Here is a 19,592-nt window from a genome sequence, read left to right on the forward strand (position 1 = left end):
GGGCAGGGCTCACTAGTTTCCAGCAGTCTGTTTTCTGCCTCCCTCAGGGCTTTGTGGTACCACTGTGGCCCTGCGCGCTGGCAGGCGCTCCCTCCAGCTCCAGGTCCCACCTCCCCACTCCTCCTCGCCCCATGACCTGCCTTGTTTCATAAATCATCGCCTTCAGCCTATCACATAACCTACATTGTGGAACATTCAATTTCTTTTCCTTTCCTTACCTTTCTTTTCTTTTTTTTTTTTCAAAAGTAAGAATCTATTTGATTGGATGTGATGGCATCAGAGGCAGAAATACGGAGAAATTTCAAACGGTGAGAAATCCATTTCAGCTACCTGGATTTTGAGAAGCAAATTGTGATTCCCCAACTTATTGAACTGGACAAGTTAGATGAACTAAAAAAGCTTTACTGACTTGTCTACTTGTCTCCAAGTCAATCAAGTGTCTGTGAATGTTGCCTATTTTCTGCTCTTTCTGGCTCTTCAAATTATTAACTTAGAAGTGTGCAAAAAGTTACATAGAGGTAGCTATCCTTATGATATCAAACCCCTCAGGTAATAATAAGCAAGCACTCAGAATTTGAAAAACCAATCAAGTATTTTGACGGTTTCCTCATTTTTTGTAATATGAAGATTCATGGCAGTTATTTGGGAATAGTAGGCTGTGAGTTCCTTCAGGGCAGCATGTGATCTATTTATCCAGGTATCCCAATGCCTGCCATGTAGCAGGTGCTCACCAGAGGAGGTGCTTAACATGGTAGGCACTTGACAAATATATGTTGAATCTCTAGTACTCAGTCTTTTATTGCCAACTTGAAGACTTGTCTCACACACACACACACACACACAGACACACACACCCCCTAGGTTGTGAGCTCTTAGATGAGAAGATCTGTGCCTTATTCCTCTCTGCATTCCCTAATATAAAACCACCCAAGAGCAGGTGATCATTAAATGATCACTGAATTAAACAGCACAAGGATTTTAACTTGTCACTTGTTTTACCTGCCCTTCTCCACTCCCCCTTGTTCATTTGGCTCTCAGGCCAGAGTGCCTAAAACCATTGCATCAATCTAATCAAATATTTGAAGGCCAGAGACCTTGACATTATTCAAATCAACTTCAGAATTACATTTTTCAAATTTACCCTGGTCATTTCATAAGTAGATCTAGCTACTCACTAACTGCTATCCCAGGAGGTAAAAAAAAAGCATAAGCTTAATGAATTTGGTCAGACATACTGTGTAACAGATGTCCAACATGCTGCCATGAGTTTAAATCATAAATATGATGGCTCTGTTTGGCATGGCAAAACATATTAGAAGTGTTTTATTGGTCACTGGGCAACTTACTAGATAGAAGGGGAATGATTCTGAAAACTGCAGAAGCTACCATTAGTAGCATCTCAAAAGGAGCCCTGGAGAAACACAGATAATCTGCTTGCAATGATTCATCAAGTTGGTCCTTTGTTTCCCTAATTTGAGTGTCAAGTGCAACCATCCAATAAAGAATTGCCAAGACCCAATAAGATTCTCTTCTGGCTGCTGCTTTTTCTGCCCTAACTGGTACTATTCATGCCTAAAGCACAAATTGAATAAATAGCTTCAAGGCTGGCAATGTTGGACAGTGTTTGGATTTTTTTGTTTTTCCTTGAAAGGCTGAATCCCATATGTTTCTCACTTTCCCCCAAATGCATTGCATTGATAGTCATTGTTGCACCCATTAATTTTAACTTTCTTAATACTGGCTATAGAAGGATGCCTCATAAGTTAAAAATAGTTCCTGTTTTATCATCAGTCCAGCAATGGATTAGTGAAGATTAAAAAAGGATTGTAATGCCTTTTTCGGCCTTGAGAAAGCTCTTATTGTGCCTGTGGTTCAGTTGGCCTGCTGATCATTTCCATCTTAATGTAATTTTTAACATTACGCTGCTACAGGTGAGGTGTTAAGTAATCCATTAAGACAACTATTTTCGCTGGCTGAGCAATTTCACAAGAAATATGTTTTTAACTAAATTAGACATTTAACAAATGCCATTTGTAATTCAACGCGGGGCGGGAGGAGGGAGAGTATCCTTAAAACAAGCTATGGATGTGAATTTCCCAAGAAAAAACAAATGATTTTTTAAAAATTTTAATTGAAGTTCTGAATGTGAAATTATGTACTGTCAGTGCAGTAGACCAACACAGGAGAGCACCAAAGGCCTTAGGATTCTTACAAAATAAGCAGTAAGCAGTGTTAGCTCTAGCAGCCAGAAATCTTTCATTTAAATTAGGCAGAATCTGCAGGTCCAGTTAATCCTGCGGATAGCATGTCCTGAATGTTCTTAACACTTTTATATCATTTAGATGAACACTAGGAACCTCAAGGTTTTGATAGAAAAATAAACTATAATATTTAAAACAAGTAATGAATGAAATAATTTCGATGAAAATGAGAATATAAAGATTGCATGAGAATAACTCGATTTAAAAAGTAAAATTAAGGGGAAGAGAATATCAGAAAGCTTACAATTGGAAAACTGAAACAATAATTTCTTTGAAAAAATTATTTCGTGACAGATTCCTCCACGCTATGAACATAAACGCAAATGCTATAAATAGAACTATTGACATTTGGGCTGTTGACTTGTTTTTATCAAAATCACAGAACAGAAATCGTAGTTTGCAAATTTTCAAATGGCTATCATGTTCAGAATCCAATAGGGTTCTCCTTCCCTTTTACTTGATGACTTCATAAAAGATAAATAAGCCCTCGGACCAGGAGGTGGGTATACGGGCACGGTTAACTCTCTCGCCCCAGAAATTCTACTCGGCTGAAAAGATTATTATTTGGGGGCGGGAAGGGGGGAATGCAGAGGGCTTTAGGACCCGGCAGGCGGCAGTTGTGTAGATCGCTGAGAGACTACGAGGGTCCGGTTCAGCTTCAATTCTGTCTCTAATCTCTGCAACAGCGGCTCTTCCTGGGTCCCGCGGCTTTTCCTGCTCACTCAGCTGCGGCAGGAGGCCCGGCGAAAATCAGAGCCGCTTCCGCCCCATCACCCACGATGGAAACCCTCCAAGAAAAAGTAGCCCCGGACGCGTGTGCCTGAGGATTCCGCACAAAAGAGGTGCCCAAAATGAAGACCCTGGTGGTGAGTCATTTGTTATAACTCCTCTGGGCAGAGGCGGGACCCCCGGGCGCAGCGTCCCCGGGGCGCACGGGAGAGCTCCAGGGTGCCTGACCCTGCGCTGCGAGGTCGCCCGTTCCAAAGGAACAACTTTCCACCTGCTCCGCGTCCACTCCCGATTCCTCGCTTCAGCCTGGCTCGGAATCCCAGAGCCTGAATGGGAACTCGGGTTGCTGGGCTCCTGGATCTCCGGCGGGAGTTCCGAGCGGCCAGCGGAGAGCTAGAGAAGCCTTGGAGTGGTGGGCGCCTTGCTCGGGGATGGGGGTGCCCTAACGAAACAGCCTGGCAAAAAACTAAGAGGGGCGGGAAGCGGGGACCTTTGCAGACTTTCTTGGTTTCCTTGTCGGATTTCAAACTTGCAAGGATCGCCAAGGTAGAGCCCCACGGGTCCAGAAAGGAGAAGCTAGACATTCCAAAGCCGAGCTGGGGCAGAGGGCCCCCTCCCAAAGTGTGAGCCCACCCCTGCCCTCGCCGCCGGCGCGCTCTTCTTCACGTAGCCGGGCGCCACGCACCACCTGTCCTCTGCCGAGGGATGTGGGAGGCGGCGGCGGCCCAGAGCAGCGACGCGCGGGGAGCATCCCCTGCCGTACGCGGGGAGACGGTGCCTCCTCTGCCGGGCTGCGTGCTGCCAAGGTGGGACCCGGGCTACCCCCGCTGCCCCCGCCCGTCTGACCGTCGCGCCGGAGTCCCCGCCGGGCGCGCTCCTCCCGGGTCGGCGCTCAGCGACTCTCCTGTGCTCTCTCCCGCTCTCCCGCAGCGCCATGGTCTGGCAGTGTGTTTAGCGCTCACCACCATGTGCACCAGCTTGTTGCTCGTGTACAGCAGCCTAGGCGGCCAGAAGGAGCGGCCCGCGCGGCAGCAGCAGGCAGCGGCGACCGGCAGCCCCCCGCCGCACCCCGAGGCCCCCGCGGGACCGCGGCCACTGGACGGATACCTTGGCGTGGCGGACCACAAGGTGACAGCTTGCTCGCCAGCCTTCCCGCCACCCAGCCTGGGGATCCCGCACACCTGAGCTTGCCCCCTTCCCCGGGGTTGGGAGGCGCCGTGAGTAGGTGCCATTCAGAGGCTGGAAGTGCGAGTGGACCCGCTGGGGTGGGACAGGATAGTTCCTACTTGGTGTGAATTTCTATTTGGAGAAGGAAGCAAAGTTTTTCAGGGAATAGGGATGAGATGGGTGCACCCCAAAGCCTAATTTCCTAACAGGAACTGTCCCTGGAATTAGAACCGCCTCATCCCCAGAATTGCAGCTATCGCTGGGTGCAGGGTTCCCGAAGCCTCGGGTTTGGCAGCGAAGTCGCGCCCTAGTGGGAGGAGACCCGGGAATGGCGCGGGTACCAGCCCGAGCTTACCTCCGACAGGGAACCGGAGGCTGAGTAGCAGCCAGTCCGCGGCCGCAGCTCAGGCTCGCAGACTCCTATCTGATCTCTGCTTCAGATGCTCTGGGCTAAATTACTACAGCCCTGGGGAGCGGTGCCCAGGCAAGCGCGGAAGGCTTGAGGCACAAACTCAGCTTCCATTGGCTTGAAACTCATCGTTGAGGGCCTATTTTCCTCTGCCTTCCGGGAAGCCGCTGCATGGCTTGGCTAATAATTAATAAGGTGAATTTTTAAGAAATTGAGCCTTCTTTCCCTGGAATAATAAATCTCTCGTTTCAGTGTGTGAAGCCTCTGGGAGAATCCTAATCAAGTTTCCTGGTTCTGAAAAGATATTTTAATGCACTTTAAATGTATTCCCCATCATTTGAAGCTGCTAATATATTTTTATTAAAACACAGTTCCATTCTGTATATGCCCTATAAAGCTAGAGGATTTCTTGAAACCACCCAGCTATTTTGCTTTTTGTATTACTAGGTTGTATGGCTGTGAACCAAAGTAATATTTAGCAGGTGCTCCTTTTGTGTGAAAAGATGGTTCTAACCATGCATGAAAAAGTCAAACTTTTTTTAAGTGGCAATCAAAATACTTCTACTCACTTGTGCAATGGATAATGCTAAGGATTTTGGAGGATACAAAAGAATTTAAGGCAGGACGCAGCCTTTAGGGATCTTTGAATGCCTGTGGGAAAACAAACAACATACGGTGAAATGTGGATGTATAGATAGATGACAGAGAGACAGAGAGATAGACAGTAGATATAAATGTATAGGAAATACTGGATATAAACAGTTACTACTGTTGGAGTACAGAGATGAGAAAGATCTCTGCCCCGGTAGGATCAAGGAAAGTTTCTTTGAAAAAGTGGAACTTGCACTGGGAAGAATTCAGGGAAGCAGAAAAGAGGGAGAGATTTCATTAGGAAGTGATTTACTGGGGAGAGTGCTGGTGGTAGATCTTAAATCAAAAGTAGAGAGGGCCATCAGTTTCACAATTTCTGTTTTCACAAGCTTCTGTTTTCTCTTTAAGTTGTTGATTGATTACATACTTTGTATCTGCATGTGCAAGCAACCCATAAGGGCTGGAGTTCTAGAAAAGTTTGTGCATTGACTTCTGACTGTGGAGGGATGTGGTGTTTATGTGTTTATAATGAATATATTGAACATGGTGGATTTTCATGGCTATTGTTTCGTGGAAATGGCTATCTAGCACTTGTGAAGCTTTGGTTGATAGGGGTGTCAAAAGGTAAATTTGCTGTAAGCTTTGATCTGCCTTTAGGAAGATATTGCTAATACTTTCCTTCCTGTGCTCTCCTTCTGGACAGACACCAGCTAAGAATATTGATAGCCTAAGGCAAAATATGATGCCCTCATGTTCTTCTTCAAAACAGTGTTTATTCACACAAATATGTTGGATTCCATTTTCAATGTATCAGAGCCTTATTTCATTAAAATGAAGAACAGCCCTGTTGGAGAAGGAATGTGGGAACTCTGTATGAGAAATTGAGATAATCTGTAGTGAATGGGTTTTGTAAACTATGAAGTGTTATGCGAATGATACGTATGTGTGGAAGACCTTGGAATTCTTAGCAGGGAATTAAAAATGTGACCAGGAAGGTCTTAGCAGATAATACCAATGAAATTCTTTCATTGAAAACCAACCTCTCACAAAATTCCATACCCAAAGGGTTCAACAAAGTTTACCCTACCTCAAGCAAAGGAACAATGCAAATATTAAAATCTATGCCTTCTCTTTAGGCAGTATTCCAATTGTCCCACTGAAGGAAATGTAAACTTCTGCTCAGAATGTAGTCACTTTACTGCTGCTATCTAACTGGCCGGAAGTTCGGCAGTTTCATTTCCAATGGCTGTCTGAAGGTGCACGTGTAAAATGTTTATGTCTTCTCCCAAAATTGCTGTTTAGGTTTACTTGGGATCTTCCTATAGTCTTGCTTAAGCAGAGGTAGAAATCATTTGTTAGACTGTTACTAGGATGTTTTTTTTCAGTTAACACAGGGGATGATAAATGAAAGCTTTTCTATTCTTCTTATGTTGCCAGATGATACTCTGATTGCTTTTTTGCCCCACTCTGACATCAAGCTTTAGAAAAATTATAGGATATGTTGAATATGATGACCACCAAGCCATATGCTGCTGCATATTGAATCAGAATTCCACCAGACTTTCAATTGGCCATTGATTTACTGAATCTGGAGAGAGTTACAGATACCATTTAGGAAAACGTTCACATCTCCATGGCTAGAGGTCCCAAAGTCTGATAAATATGTAGTGTTTTTGTTCAGTTACATGATGGCATTAACATTATAACTCCAAGATTAAATTCAACAGGTGGTCCTGATCCCCAGCACCTGAATTTCACAAATTACCGCCTGTCTGCAATGATAGTCTTGTCCCATATGCTGCAGACTGAATTACTGTTGAGATTAAATCACTATGTGCTTTTGTTGAAAGACATGCTGCAAGTCAAGCCAGCGATGAGCAATATGTGTTGAAGCTTAAAATATCACTTTCCATGGTCGTATTCCCTACTTCCTCTTTCACAAACGATGCTAGCGGAAATTGTAATTCCAGTATGACTAAGTAAGTGAAGGCTACTTGGAGTTTCTTGTGATAATGAAACCATTTCATTTTCTCTTAGATAGATTTTTTTCTCTTCATTCCCAACCCTTCCCCTGACCTTTTCCCACACATGTTCCACCAGCTCATTTCCATCTTGTTACATGTCTGTCACTGCAGCTACTGTATCTGCATCCTGCCATTTCCTGGTCCCCGATTTTGGAAGGCATTGATTTCTAATCAGATCTTCCAGATCTAAGCAAAGAAGTCAATCTTCATGGCTTGGAGAAACTTCTGCCTTTAGAACTGCAGCATAATGTATAATCAAACTAAAACACACATGCGCACACACACACACACACACACACACACACACACACACACTCTCTCTCACTAAATCAAGCAACCCTCAGAGGAAAGCTCCAAGTCTCCCAGCAGAGTGGAAGGGGCATGAAGCACATTATGTGTTCAGTCGGGGTTGGGTCCGGGTAGATAAAGTCATTTGCCATCTGGTGGACCCTGTGAAATGAAACTGTGAGCCGATTCCCATTTCCAGTGGACCGGAGCCCTTATCACAGAAGGCCCACTTGTCACCTGGGTTGCCCTCTTCTTAGGTGGCTTATGAAAGAGCAGTGATCATGGGGCCTGAAGCTGAGCTGCTATCTCCTCGCTTCGGTAGTAGTTCCCAAGAATGGATTTTACACGTACCGGTGACATGCTTGCCCTTGGTTCTTTCTTTCCTTAAGCACTCAGTTATTCAGACAAAACCAAACTGCTTAGAGGTAATAGTACTATCACTATTAATTGGTAGATGTCCAGTTGGAATGATAAGACAAGTCAATGCAAGAGTTGAAAAGTAATTCAAAACCGGAAAAAAAGGTATATGCCATATAACTTACGTTGAAATTATGGCATAAGAATTCTTCCTTTAGAGAGGTATATACATTCTCAAATACAAGTTTACACCATTTATTAGACCCTGTTGTATAATATTTGAGGCATCCAATGAATGATAAAGAATTTGGATCTCAAAGAAATTTAAAGTGAGCTTATTTTCAGTGCTCAAGTATTACAAAATGTAATCTGCCAATGATGACAAAACTGTGTTATCACAAAGCATCAACCAAATGGGATCATGAAATGAACTGTTTTTTATGGGAGAAGAGTTCCAATAATGTGGGTGTTTCTACTGGAGAAGTTAAACTATTTTAACATTTACTGAATAGTTAACCTTCCTTAATTCTGAAACCAGAAGTATTTCTCCACCTTCCCACAGGAGTAATCCCAAGATACTTCTATGCCAAAGCCCAGATTGTACCTAGCAGATGGTCTGACCTGGCCCCCTCTCAAGTTTCAGGCATTCTGGCCTCCCTGCTGATCCTTGGACACTCATTCTGCCTCAGGACCTTTGCACTCGCTGTTTCATCTCCCCAGAAAGCTCTCACTCAAGATCTTTTGCATGGTTGATTCCTTATGGTCATTTAGTCCTCAGATCACATATCATCTTGTGTACCACACTCTTTAAATAGCCCCCTTCTCACGAGTCATTCTCTATCATACCAGCCTGTTTTATTTTCCTTATAATACTTAACAATATCTGAAATAATCTTAAAGTTTATTTGTCTCTTTTCTGCCGTCCCCCCAAGTAGAATCTAAGTGCTCTGATATCAAAGCATCTGATACATCTTGTTGACCAGTTTAAATCCAGGCCCTAATACTTGGCCATTGGTGGGCACACAATAAGTATTTATGGAAGGAAAGAAGAACGCAGGGCGTATTGCGGGTGGGGTATCCCTGGAGAAGGACAGAGCTGCCTTTCCTTATGTCAAGTCCTTTCTCTGCAAGACACATCGGTGCAGTCCCAGGCCCAGATATGTCTCATCTTCCCTAAATTTGATTTCCTCCTCCTCCACCTCTTAATAATGATAATAGGAAATGATTTGAAACATAAGAGTCTTTGGGAATAAGATTTGGGAATCTACCATTTTAATAGGCTTCCCTTATGGTTCTTGTGCACGTTAAAGTTTGAGAGTCATCATTTGAAACGTTTTTAATCATCATAGTGTGTAGTTCTGTAGCTAATTTGTTTCTGGGTTTTTGAACTAGTCATAACCCTTAGTAAATATTCATTGAAGGCCTAATAGTTGCAAAATTCCAGGGTATCCTGGAAGAAGAACACAGTCCCTGCCCTCAAAGAACCTTTGATCTAATTGGAAAGAAAAGACAAAGAAGCAAGAAAGGTTAAATAATAAAGCAAATGCTGAATAATAATATGAAACCAAGAAACAGTACATCAAGGCACGGACACTAAAAAGGAGCAATTTCTGTGATCTTTCTCATCTATAAAGTAAGTTAGATACTGTTGTTACCTTAGAAGCTATAAAACTTTCAAACTAAAATTCTATTATTCATTAGCCCTTTTAAATATATGTGTGTATGTTTCTATATACATATTACATGAATGACTGTCAGTGAATAATTAGTAAACAACTTAAATATTAAATCAACTTCAAAGTGGATTTTATTTATTTATTATTTATTTATTTATTTAATTTTATTTTTGGAACCATTTTATTTCACTCCTCATATCACCCTTGTGAGAGTAAAAGGTTTTCTGGCTTTCTTTCTCTCATTGGTTGTGAAAAGGAGTTATTAGAAAAAGAGCTATTTCAAGTCAAAGAGCTATTAATGTCAAGCCCAAGCATTCCCACTTAGAGATGTTTTGGAAAAGTCAGATTCAGTGACAAACGTGTGTATAGTCACAGTGGAAAGTTCTGTCTGCAGTTAGACTGACTTTGCCAAGAACAGATTAGGATGATTTGATCTGTTTTCTACTCATTAGCAGGGTGATGTTGTTTGACTGTTTACAGAGGATGTGTCCTAACATAAAATATGTGTCCTAAAGGAAAACCTGTAATTGCTGGGATATTGTGCTTTCTTTCTTTTCTTTTTAAACATCTTTATTGGAGTATAATTGCTTTACAATGTGTGTTAGTTTCTGCTGTATGACAAAGTGAATCAGCTATACATAAACATATATCCCCATATCTCCTCCCTCTTGCGTCTCCCTCCCACCCTCCCTATCCCACTCCTCTAGGTGGTCACAAAGCAATAAGCTGATCTCCCTGTGCTATGCGGCTGCTTCCCACTAGCTATCTGTTTTACATTTGGTAGTTTATATATGTCCATGCCACTCTCTCACTTCGTCCCAGCTTCCCCTTACCCCTTGCCATGTCCTCAAGTTCATTCTCTACATCTGCGTCTTTATTCCTGTCCTGCCCCTATGTTCTTCAGAACCTATTTTTTTTTTAGATTCCATATATATGTGTTAGCATACAGTATTTGTTTCTCTCTTTCTGACTTACTTCACTCTGTATGACAGTCTCTAGGTCCATCCACCTCACTATAAATAACTCAAGTTCATTTCTTTTTATGGCTGAGTAATATTCCATTGTATATATGTGCCACATCTTCTTTATCCATTCATCTGTCGATGGACACTTAGGTTGCTTCCATGTTCTGGCTATTGTAAATAGAACTGCAGTGAACATTGTGGTACATGACTCTTTTTGAATTATGGTTTTCCTCGTATGGTAGTTTTATTTTTAGTTTTTTAAGGAACCTCCATACTGTTCTCCATAGTGGCTGTATCAATTTACATTCCCACCAACAGTACAGAGGGTTCCCTTTTCTCCACACCCTCTCCAGCATTTATTGTTTGTAGATTTTTGATGATGGCCATTCTGACTGGTGTGAGGTGATACCTAATTGTAGTTTTGATTTGCATTTCTCTAATGATTAGTGATGTTGAGCATCCTTTCATGTGTTTCTTGGCAATCTGTATATCTTCTTTGGAGAAATGTCTATTTAGGTCTTCTGCCCATTTTTGGATTGGGTTTGTTTGTTTGATATTGAGCTGTATAAGCTGCCTGTATATTTTGGAGATTAATCCTTTGTCAGTTGCTTCATTTGCAAATATTTTCTCCCCTTCTGAGGGTTGTCTTTTCATCTTGTTTATGGTTTCCTTTGCTGTGCAAAAGCTTTTAAGTTTCATTAGGTCCCATTTGTTTATTTTTGTTTTTATTTCCATTTCTCTAGGAGGTGGGTCAAAAAGGATCTTGCTGTGCTGTATGTCACAGAGTGTTCTGCCTATGTTTTCCTCTAAGAGTTTTCCAGTGTCTGGCCTTACATTTAGGTCTTCAATCCGTTTTGAGTTTATTTTTGTGTATGGTGTTAGGGAGTGTTCTGATTTTGTTCTTTTACATGTAGCTGTCCAGTTTTCCCAGCACCACTTATTGAAGAGGCTGTCTTTTCTCCATTGTATATTCTTGCCTCCTTTATCAAAGATAAGGTGACCACATGTGTGTGGGTTTATCTCTGGGCTTTCTATTCTGTTCCATTAATCTATATTTCTGTTTTTGTGCCAGTACCATACTGTCTTGATTACTGTAGCTTTGTAGTCTAGTCTGAAGTCCGGGAACCTGATTCCTCTAGCTCCGTTTTTCTTTCTCAAGATTGCTTCGGCTATGTGCTTGCATACAAATTGTGAAATTTTTTGTTCTAGTTCTGTGAAAAATGCCATCGGTAGTTTGATAGGGATTGCATTGAATCTGTAGATTGCTTTGGGTAGTAGAGTCATTTTCACAATGTTGATTCTTCCAATCCAAGAACATGGTATATCTCTCCATCTTTTTGTATCATCTTTAATTTCTTTCATCAGTGTCTTATAATTTTCTGCATACAGGTCTTTTGTCTCCCTAGGTAGGTTTATTCCTAGGTATTTTATTCCTTTTGTTGCAATGGTAAATGGGAGTGTTTCCTTAATTTCTGTTTCAGATTTTTCATCATTCGAGTATACGAATGCAGGAGATTTCTGTGCATTAATTTTATAACCTGCTCCTTTACCAAATTCATTGATTAGCTCTAGGAGTTTTCTGGTAGTATCTTTGGGATTCTCTATGAATAGTATCATGTCATCTGCAAACAGTGGCAGCTTTACTTCTTCTTTTCTGATTTGGATTCCTTTTATTTCTTTGCTGTGTCTGATTGCTGTGGCTAAAACTTCCAAAACTGTGTTGAATAATAGTGGTGAGAGTGGGCAACGTTGTCTTCTTCTGGATCTTAGTGGAAATGGTTTCAGTTTTTCACCATTGAAAACGATGTTGGCTGTGGGTTTGTCATATATGGCCTTTATTATGTTGAGGTAAGTTCCCTCTATGCCTAGTTTCTGGAGAGTTTTTATCATAAATGGGTGTTGAATTTTGTGAAAAGCTTTTTCTGCATCTATTGAGATGATCATATGGTTTTTCTCCTTGAATTTGTTAATATGGTGTATCACATTGATTGATTTGCATTTATTGAAGAATCTTGCATTCCTGGGATAAACCGTACTTGATCATAGTGTATGATCCTTTTAATGTGCTGTTGGATTCTGTTTGCTAGTATTTTGTTGAGGATTTTGGCATCTATATTCATCAGTGATATTGGTCTGTAGTTTTCCCTTTTTTGCATGACATCTTTGTCTGGTTCTGGTATCAGGGTGATGGTGACCTCATAGAATGAGTTTGGGAGTGTTCCTCTCTCTGCTATATTTTGGAAGAGTTTGAGAAGGATAGGTGTTAGCTCTTCTCTAAATGTTTGATGGAATTCGCCTGTGAAGCCATCTGGTCCTGGGCTTTTGTTTGTTGGAAGATTTTTAATCACAGTTTCAATTTCAGTGCTTGTGATTGGTCTGTTTATATTTTCTATTTCTTCCTGGTTCAGTCTTGGGAGGTTGTGCTTTTCTAAGAATTTGTCCATTTCTTCCAGGTTGTCCATTTTATTGGCATAGAGTTGCTTGTAGTAATCTCTCATGATCCTTTGTATTTCTGCACTGTCAGTTGTTACTTCTCCTTTTTCATTTCTAATTCTATTGATTTGAATCTTCTTCCTTATTTTCTTGATGAGTCTGGCTAATGGTTTATCAATTTGGTTTATCTTCTCAAAGAACCAGCTTTTAGTTTTATTTATTTCTGATCTGATCTTTATGATTTCTTTCCTTCTCCTGACTTTGGGGTTTTTTTTGTTCTTCCTTCTCTAATTGCTTTAGGTGTAAGGTTAGGTTGTTTATTTGAGATGTTTCTTGTTTCTTGAGGTAGGATTGTATTGCTATAAACTTCCCTCTTAGAATTGCTTTTGCTGCATCCCATAGGTTTTGGGCCGTCGTGTTTTCATTGTCATTTGTTTATAGGTATTTTTAAATTTTCTCTTTAATTTCTTCAGTGATCTGTTGGTTATTTAGTAGTGTATTGCTTAGCCTCCATGTGTTTGTATTTTTTACAGATTTTTTCCTGTAATTGATATCTAGTCTCATAGCATTGTGGTCAGAAAAGATACTTGATACGATTTCAATTTTCTTAAATTTACCAAGGCTTGATTTGTGACCCAAGATATTATGTATCCTGGAGAATGTTCCATGAGCACTTGAGAAGAAATTGTATTCTGTTGTTTTTGGATGGAATGTCCTTTAATTTTCAATTAAGTCCATCTTGTTTCACGTGTCATTTAAAGCTTGTGTTTCCTTATTCATTTTCATTTTGGATGATCTGTCCATTGGTGAAATTGGGGTGTTAAAGTCCCCTACTATGATTGTGGCCGTTAGCATTTGCCTTATGTATTCAGGTGCTCCTATGTTGGGTACATAAATATTTACAATTGTTATATCTTCTTCTTGGATTGAGCCCTTTATCATTATGTGGTGTCCTTCTTTGTCTCTTGTAGTAGTCTATATTTTAACGTCTATTTTGTCTGATATGAGAATTGCTACTCCAGCTTTCTTTTGATTTCCATTTGCATGGAATATCTTTTTCCATCCCCTGACTTTCAGTCTGTATGTGTCTCTAGGTCTGAAGTGGATCTCTTGTAGACAACATATATACGGGACTTGTTTTTGTATCCATTCAGCCAGTCTATGTCTTTTGGTTGTAGCATTTAATCCATTTACATTTAAGGTAGTTATCTATATGTGTGTTCCTATTACCATTTTCTTAATTGTTTTGGGTTTGTTATTGTAGGTCTTTTCCTTCTCTTGCGTTTCATTCCTAGAGAAGTTTCTTTAGGATTTGTTGTAAAGCTGGTTTGGTGGTGCTGAATTCTCTTAGCTTTTGCTTGTCTGTAAAGTTTTAATTTCTCCGTCGAATCTGAATGAGATCCTTGCTGGATAGAGTAATCTTGGTTGTAGGTTTTTCTCTTTTACCACTTTAAATATGGCCTGCCACTCCCTTCTGGCTTGCAGAGTTTCTGCTGAAAGATCAGCTGTTAACCTTATGGGGATTCCCTTGTATGTTATTTGTTGCTTTTCCCTTGCTGCTTTTAATATTTTTTCTTTGTACTTAATTTTTGATAGTTTGATTAATATGTGTCTTGGTGTGTTTCTGCTTGGATTTATCCTATATGGGACTCTCTGCACTTCCTGGAGTTGATTGACTATTTCCTTTCCCATATTAGGGAAGTTTTCAACTATAATCTCTTTAAATATTTCTCAGTGCCTTTCTTTTTCTCTTCTTCTTCTGGGACCCCTATAATTCGAATGTTGGTGCGTTTAATGTTGTCCCAGAGGTCTCTGAGACTGTCCTCAATTCTTTTCATTATTTTTTCTTTATTCTGCTCTGCAGTAGTTATTTCCACTATTTTATCTTCCAGGTCACTTATCCGTTCTTCTGCCTCAGTTATTCTGCTATTGATTCCTCCTAGAGAATTTTTAATTTCATTTATTGTGTTGTTCATCATTGTTTGTTTGCTCTAGTTTTTCTAGGTCCTTGTTAAACGTTTCTTGTATTTTCTCAATTCTATTTCCAAGATTTTGGATCATCTTTACTATCTTAATTCTGAATTCTTTTTCAGGTAGACTGCCTATTTCCTCTTCATTTGTTTGGTCTGGTGGGTTTTTACCTTGCTACTTCATCTGCTGTGTATTTCTTTGTCTTCTCATTTTGCTTAACTTACTGTGTTTGGGGTCTCTTTTCTGCAGCCTGCAGGTTCGTAGTTCCCATTGTTTTTGCTGTCTACCCCCAGTGGGTAAGGTTGGTTCAGTGGGTTATGTAGGCTTCCTGGTGGAGGAGACTGGTGCCTGTGTTCTGGTGGATGAGGTTGGATCTTGTCTTTCTGGTAGGCAGGACCGCAGTAAGTGGTGTGTTTTGGTGTGTCTGTGAACTTATTATGATTTTAGGCAGCCTCTCTGCTAATGGGTCGGGTTGTGTTCCTGTCTTGCTAGTTGTTTGGCATAGGGTGTCCAGCACTGTAGCTTGCTGGTTGTTGAGTGGAGCTGGGTCTTAGCATTGAGATGGAGATCTCTGAGAGAGCTTTTGCCATTTGATATTACGTCGGGCCAGGCGGTCTCTGGTGAACGAATGTCCTGAACTCGGCTCTCCCACCTCAGAGGCTCAGGCCTGACACTTGGCTGGAGCACCAAGACTCTGTCAGCCACATGGCTCAGAAGAAAAGGGAAAATAAAAAAGAAAGAAATAATAAAAGTAAAATAAATAAAATAAAATAAAGTTATTAAATTTAAAAATAAAAAATATTAAAAATAAAAATAATTAAAAAGTAATGAAAAGAAATAAAAGAATGAGAGTGCAACCGAACCAAAAACAAATCCAGCAATGATAAGAAGTGCTAAAAACTATACAAAAAAAAAAACCAGACAGACAGAACCCTAGGACAAATGGTAAAAGCAAAGCTATACAGACAAAATCACACAAAGAAGCATACACATACACAGTCACAAAAGGAGAAAAAAAAAGGAAGAGAGCAACCAAATCAATAAACAAATCTACCAATGATAGTAAGCTCTAAATACTAAACTAAGATAAACATAAAACCAAAAACAAATTAGATGCAGAAAGCAAACCCGAAGTCTACAGTTGCTCCCAAAGTCCACCGCCTCAATTTTGGGATGATTCGTTGTCTATTCAGGAATTCCACAGATGAAGGGTATATCAATTTGATTGTGGAGATTTAATCTGCTGCTCCTGAGGCTGCTTGGAGAGATTTCCCTTTCTCTTCTTTGTTTGCACAGCTCCTGGGGTTCAGCTTTAGATTTGTCCCTGCCTCTGCATGTAGGTCGCCTGAGGGCGTCTGCTCCCCACCCATACAGGACGGGGTTAAAGTAGCAGCTGATTAGGGGGTTCTGGCTCACTCAGGCCACGGGGAGGGAGGGGTACAGAATGTGGGGCGAGCCTGCGGCAGCAGAGGCCAGTATGTCATTGCAACAGCCTGAGGCACGATGTGTGTTCTCATGGGGAAGTTGCCCCTGGATCACGGGACCCTGGCAGTGGCGGGCTGCACAGGCTCCTGGGAGGGGAGGTGTGGAGAGTGACCTGTGCTTGCACACAGGCTTCTTGGTGGCTGCAGCAGCAGCCTTAGCATTTCATGCCCATCTCTGGGGTCCATGCTGATAGCCGCAGCTCGTGCCCATCTCTGGAGCTCGTTTAGGCGGTGCTCTGAATCCCCTCTCCTCATGCACCCCGAAACAATGGTCTCTTGCCTCTTAGGTAGGTTCAGACTTTTTCCTGGACTCCCTCCCGGCTAGCTGTGGCGCACTAGCCCTCTTCAGGCTGTGTTCACGCAGGCAACCCCAGTCCTCTCTCTGAGGTCTGACCTCCAAAGCTCGAGCCTCAGCTCCCAGCCCCCGCCCGCCCCGGCGGTTGAGCAGACAAGCCTCTCGGGCTGGTGAGTGCTGGTCGCCACTGATCCTCTATGCAGGAATCTCTCCGCTTTGCCCTCTGCACCCCTGTTGCTGTGCTCTCCTCCGTGGCTCCGAAACTTCCCCCCACTGCCACCCCCCATCTCCTCCAGTGAAGGGGCTTCCTAGTGTGTGGAAGCTTTTCCTCCTTCACAGCTGTCTCCCAGGTGCAGGTCCCATCCCTATTCTTTTGTCTCTGTTTTTTCTTCTTTCTTCTGCCCTACCCAGGTACGTGGGGAGTTTCTTGCCTTTTGGGAAGCCTGAGGTCTTCTGCCAGCATTCAGTAGGTGTTCTGTAGTAGCTGTTCCACATGTAGATGTATATTTGATGTATCTGTGGGGAGGAAGGTGATCTCCACGTCTTATTCCTCTGCCATCTTGAAGCTCTGCTGGCATGAATTAATTTTAAATTCAAAATATTTAATCTCTTTATGATTCTCCTTTGGCATGGCATAGGATCTCCTGGATGCTTGAAGGGAATGAACCCTCTTACCCTGTTCACTTGTGTCTGTAACATATGGTGACTACATTTCAAAACCAAATCTCATAACTCAAGGTATGATGAATTTGAACATAATTGTGTTGGCCACAAGACAGACTATTTGCATTCAGATCCATCCTGGAGACATGACATCTGTTATAGAGGGGACTTTCCATACCTCTGAAGTCAAACAGCAGCTCAGTATAATTCCTGTCCTGCAAATATTGGGATAAAGAGAGATTAAAGATGAGAAAAGACTGAAACATTAAAACCCATCATCAATCAGTAAATCATTCTGGAAACCTTCTATACACCTATTAAATAGCCTTTGATCAGCTGTGAAGGATCTTAGATATAGAAAGACAAGGAATGATTATTTCTTAAATAATAATATTATTACCCATACCTTGTGATTCAAGAGAAGAATCCCCTTGTGAGTCAGTAGATTTATGATCAAATGATCAATAAAAACTTGGGGGTGGGGGCATTTATGAGATGTACTCAGATTCCTCTTCATGAGCTCTTTTAGTCTTAAACTCTTAGTGTGGGCCTGGGACAAATAAATATTTTCATTGCATGCTCTATTCAATATTGTTTCCCAAATAAAAGCCACAGGCATGAATAGTCTCAGTTTAGACAGTATATCGGCAGGGAAGCCTTCCCGGACTTGTAACCCAGGATAGATCTGAGCTGTGTGCTTTGTCGTCATAGCCAGCATCGCATGATAATACTTATTCTGGTTGATTGTCATTTCTTGTCTAAAACTGTCTGCTTTCTCAGCTTGACTCTTGGAGACTGGGGAATTTTTCTCTTTTTCTGTCATTGAATTCCCAGCCTGGCATACAATGGGTCTTCAATAAATATTTGTTGAATAAATAAGTGTATCTATATAAAGATTTTATATTTCTTCTAAAATAAGACTGTTTCTGACTGCTTGGAGTTACTGACAAGGAATAGCTACACATCATAAATGTCAGTTTCTCCAGCCACAATTTGTAGTTCTGTAACTATTTCATTTCTACTTTCTTGTACTAATCAGAGCTCTTAAAACATACTCAAAATTTTAGAGCTAGAATGAAAACTTCAAAATTATCAAAAGGAATTCACGAGTGGTCATGCGATTTGCCCAAAGTCGAGGGTTAGTGGCAGAGCTAGGGCTAAAATGTGGGTCTCTAATGTGAATATCATTACCGTAAGGGAAATTCAGTGCCAGTATATTCTAAGCCGTGACTCAACATTATTTGAACAGAATTTATTAAAATGAAGAGCCTAGGCCTATCCAGTTATTGGAAAGAGATAAATATTTAAACATCTTATTATTCTGAAATGAATTTGAGAATATGCCTCTGGGTAGTTAAAAAGAGCTCCCACCAACCACTGACTTAGCAACGGGTACTCTAAAGGCTGCACAAAATGCATGACACCGATGTAATTGGAACAATTTGCAAATCAGAGCGGATTTTGCCTTTAAAAAGTAAACCAAGCCAAAAGATGTGTCGTGTTTAATTATTTGCAGAAAATGTCATGACTAGACCACTTATTTATCTGAATTACCTTCTCCACAGTGGGGAAGGAAACACCATTGGGAGACTCAGTTCACCAAGTATCTGGACTGCCATTCTGCAAGTAACCATTGACTCCTCCTAAATTCTGAGATGTGACTCTTACTCTGAGATAGAATTACTTTAGGCAAATAAGAAACCATTTTACCCATGGTAGGGAAAATTAACCTTGATAGTTGTTGTAGCTCAGAATGAAGAGGAAACGTTCTTTATTATATTCTGTTTTAATAGCTAAGGAGGTGTCTTTATTGTTCCTGGGAACCTCACAGAGTCTGAGGATACCCTGGCAGATTGAAATGCAGAGTTAAACCATTTTTTAATAAGAAAGCATATTCTGGAAATTAATTGCACATATGGGACCTCTCCACTGACTGAACTGCACTACTGTGTTTCTCATTTACAGATTTGCTTGTGTTCCTTGCATGCCTCCAATGGCTTCCCACTGCCTGGAGGATCAAGTTCAGACTCCATAGGAAGGCTCACAAGGCCCGACAGGGTCTGCATGGCCCAATTCTCCAACCTCACCTCCCACAGCAGCCCGCAGCCCAGGCTGCACACACCCTGGGAACACAGCTTGCTGTTTCACACTTACCTGCTCTTCCTCCCTCTCTCATTTTATCCACCAGGTAGGGGACGAATCATCCAGTAAAATCCAGTGCAAGCATCTCCTTCCTAAAGTTTTCCCAGATACGACCTATATGCAGAGTAAGCCCCGCA

The 19,592-nt window shown here is 41.4% G+C and overlaps 1 protein-coding gene across 2 annotated transcripts in view; it reads left to right on the plus strand.

Moving 5' to 3' along the window:
- The first annotated feature begins 2,865 nt into the window (after positions 1-2,865).
- Positions 2,866-19,592, plus strand: part of ST6GALNAC5 (ST6 N-acetylgalactosaminide alpha-2,6-sialyltransferase 5) — a 179,577-nt gene continuing 162,850 nt past the window's right edge. The window contains exons 1-2 of one of the 2 annotated variants that reach the window (XM_036867718.1): positions 2,866-3,127; positions 3,921-4,118. In XM_036867718.1, the coding sequence (XP_036723613.1) occupies positions 3,113-3,127; positions 3,921-4,118 (213 nt within the window). In that variant the 5' untranslated portion in view covers positions 2,866-3,112. The remainder of the gene's footprint in view (positions 3,128-3,920; positions 4,119-19,592) is intronic. The other variant, XM_036867727.1, reaches the window with a different exon arrangement.

Source organism: Balaenoptera musculus, chromosome 1, assembly GCF_009873245.2.
Source record: "Balaenoptera musculus isolate JJ_BM4_2016_0621 chromosome 1, mBalMus1.pri.v3, whole genome shotgun sequence".
Taxonomy (NCBI): domain Eukaryota; kingdom Metazoa; phylum Chordata; class Mammalia; order Artiodactyla; family Balaenopteridae; genus Balaenoptera; species Balaenoptera musculus.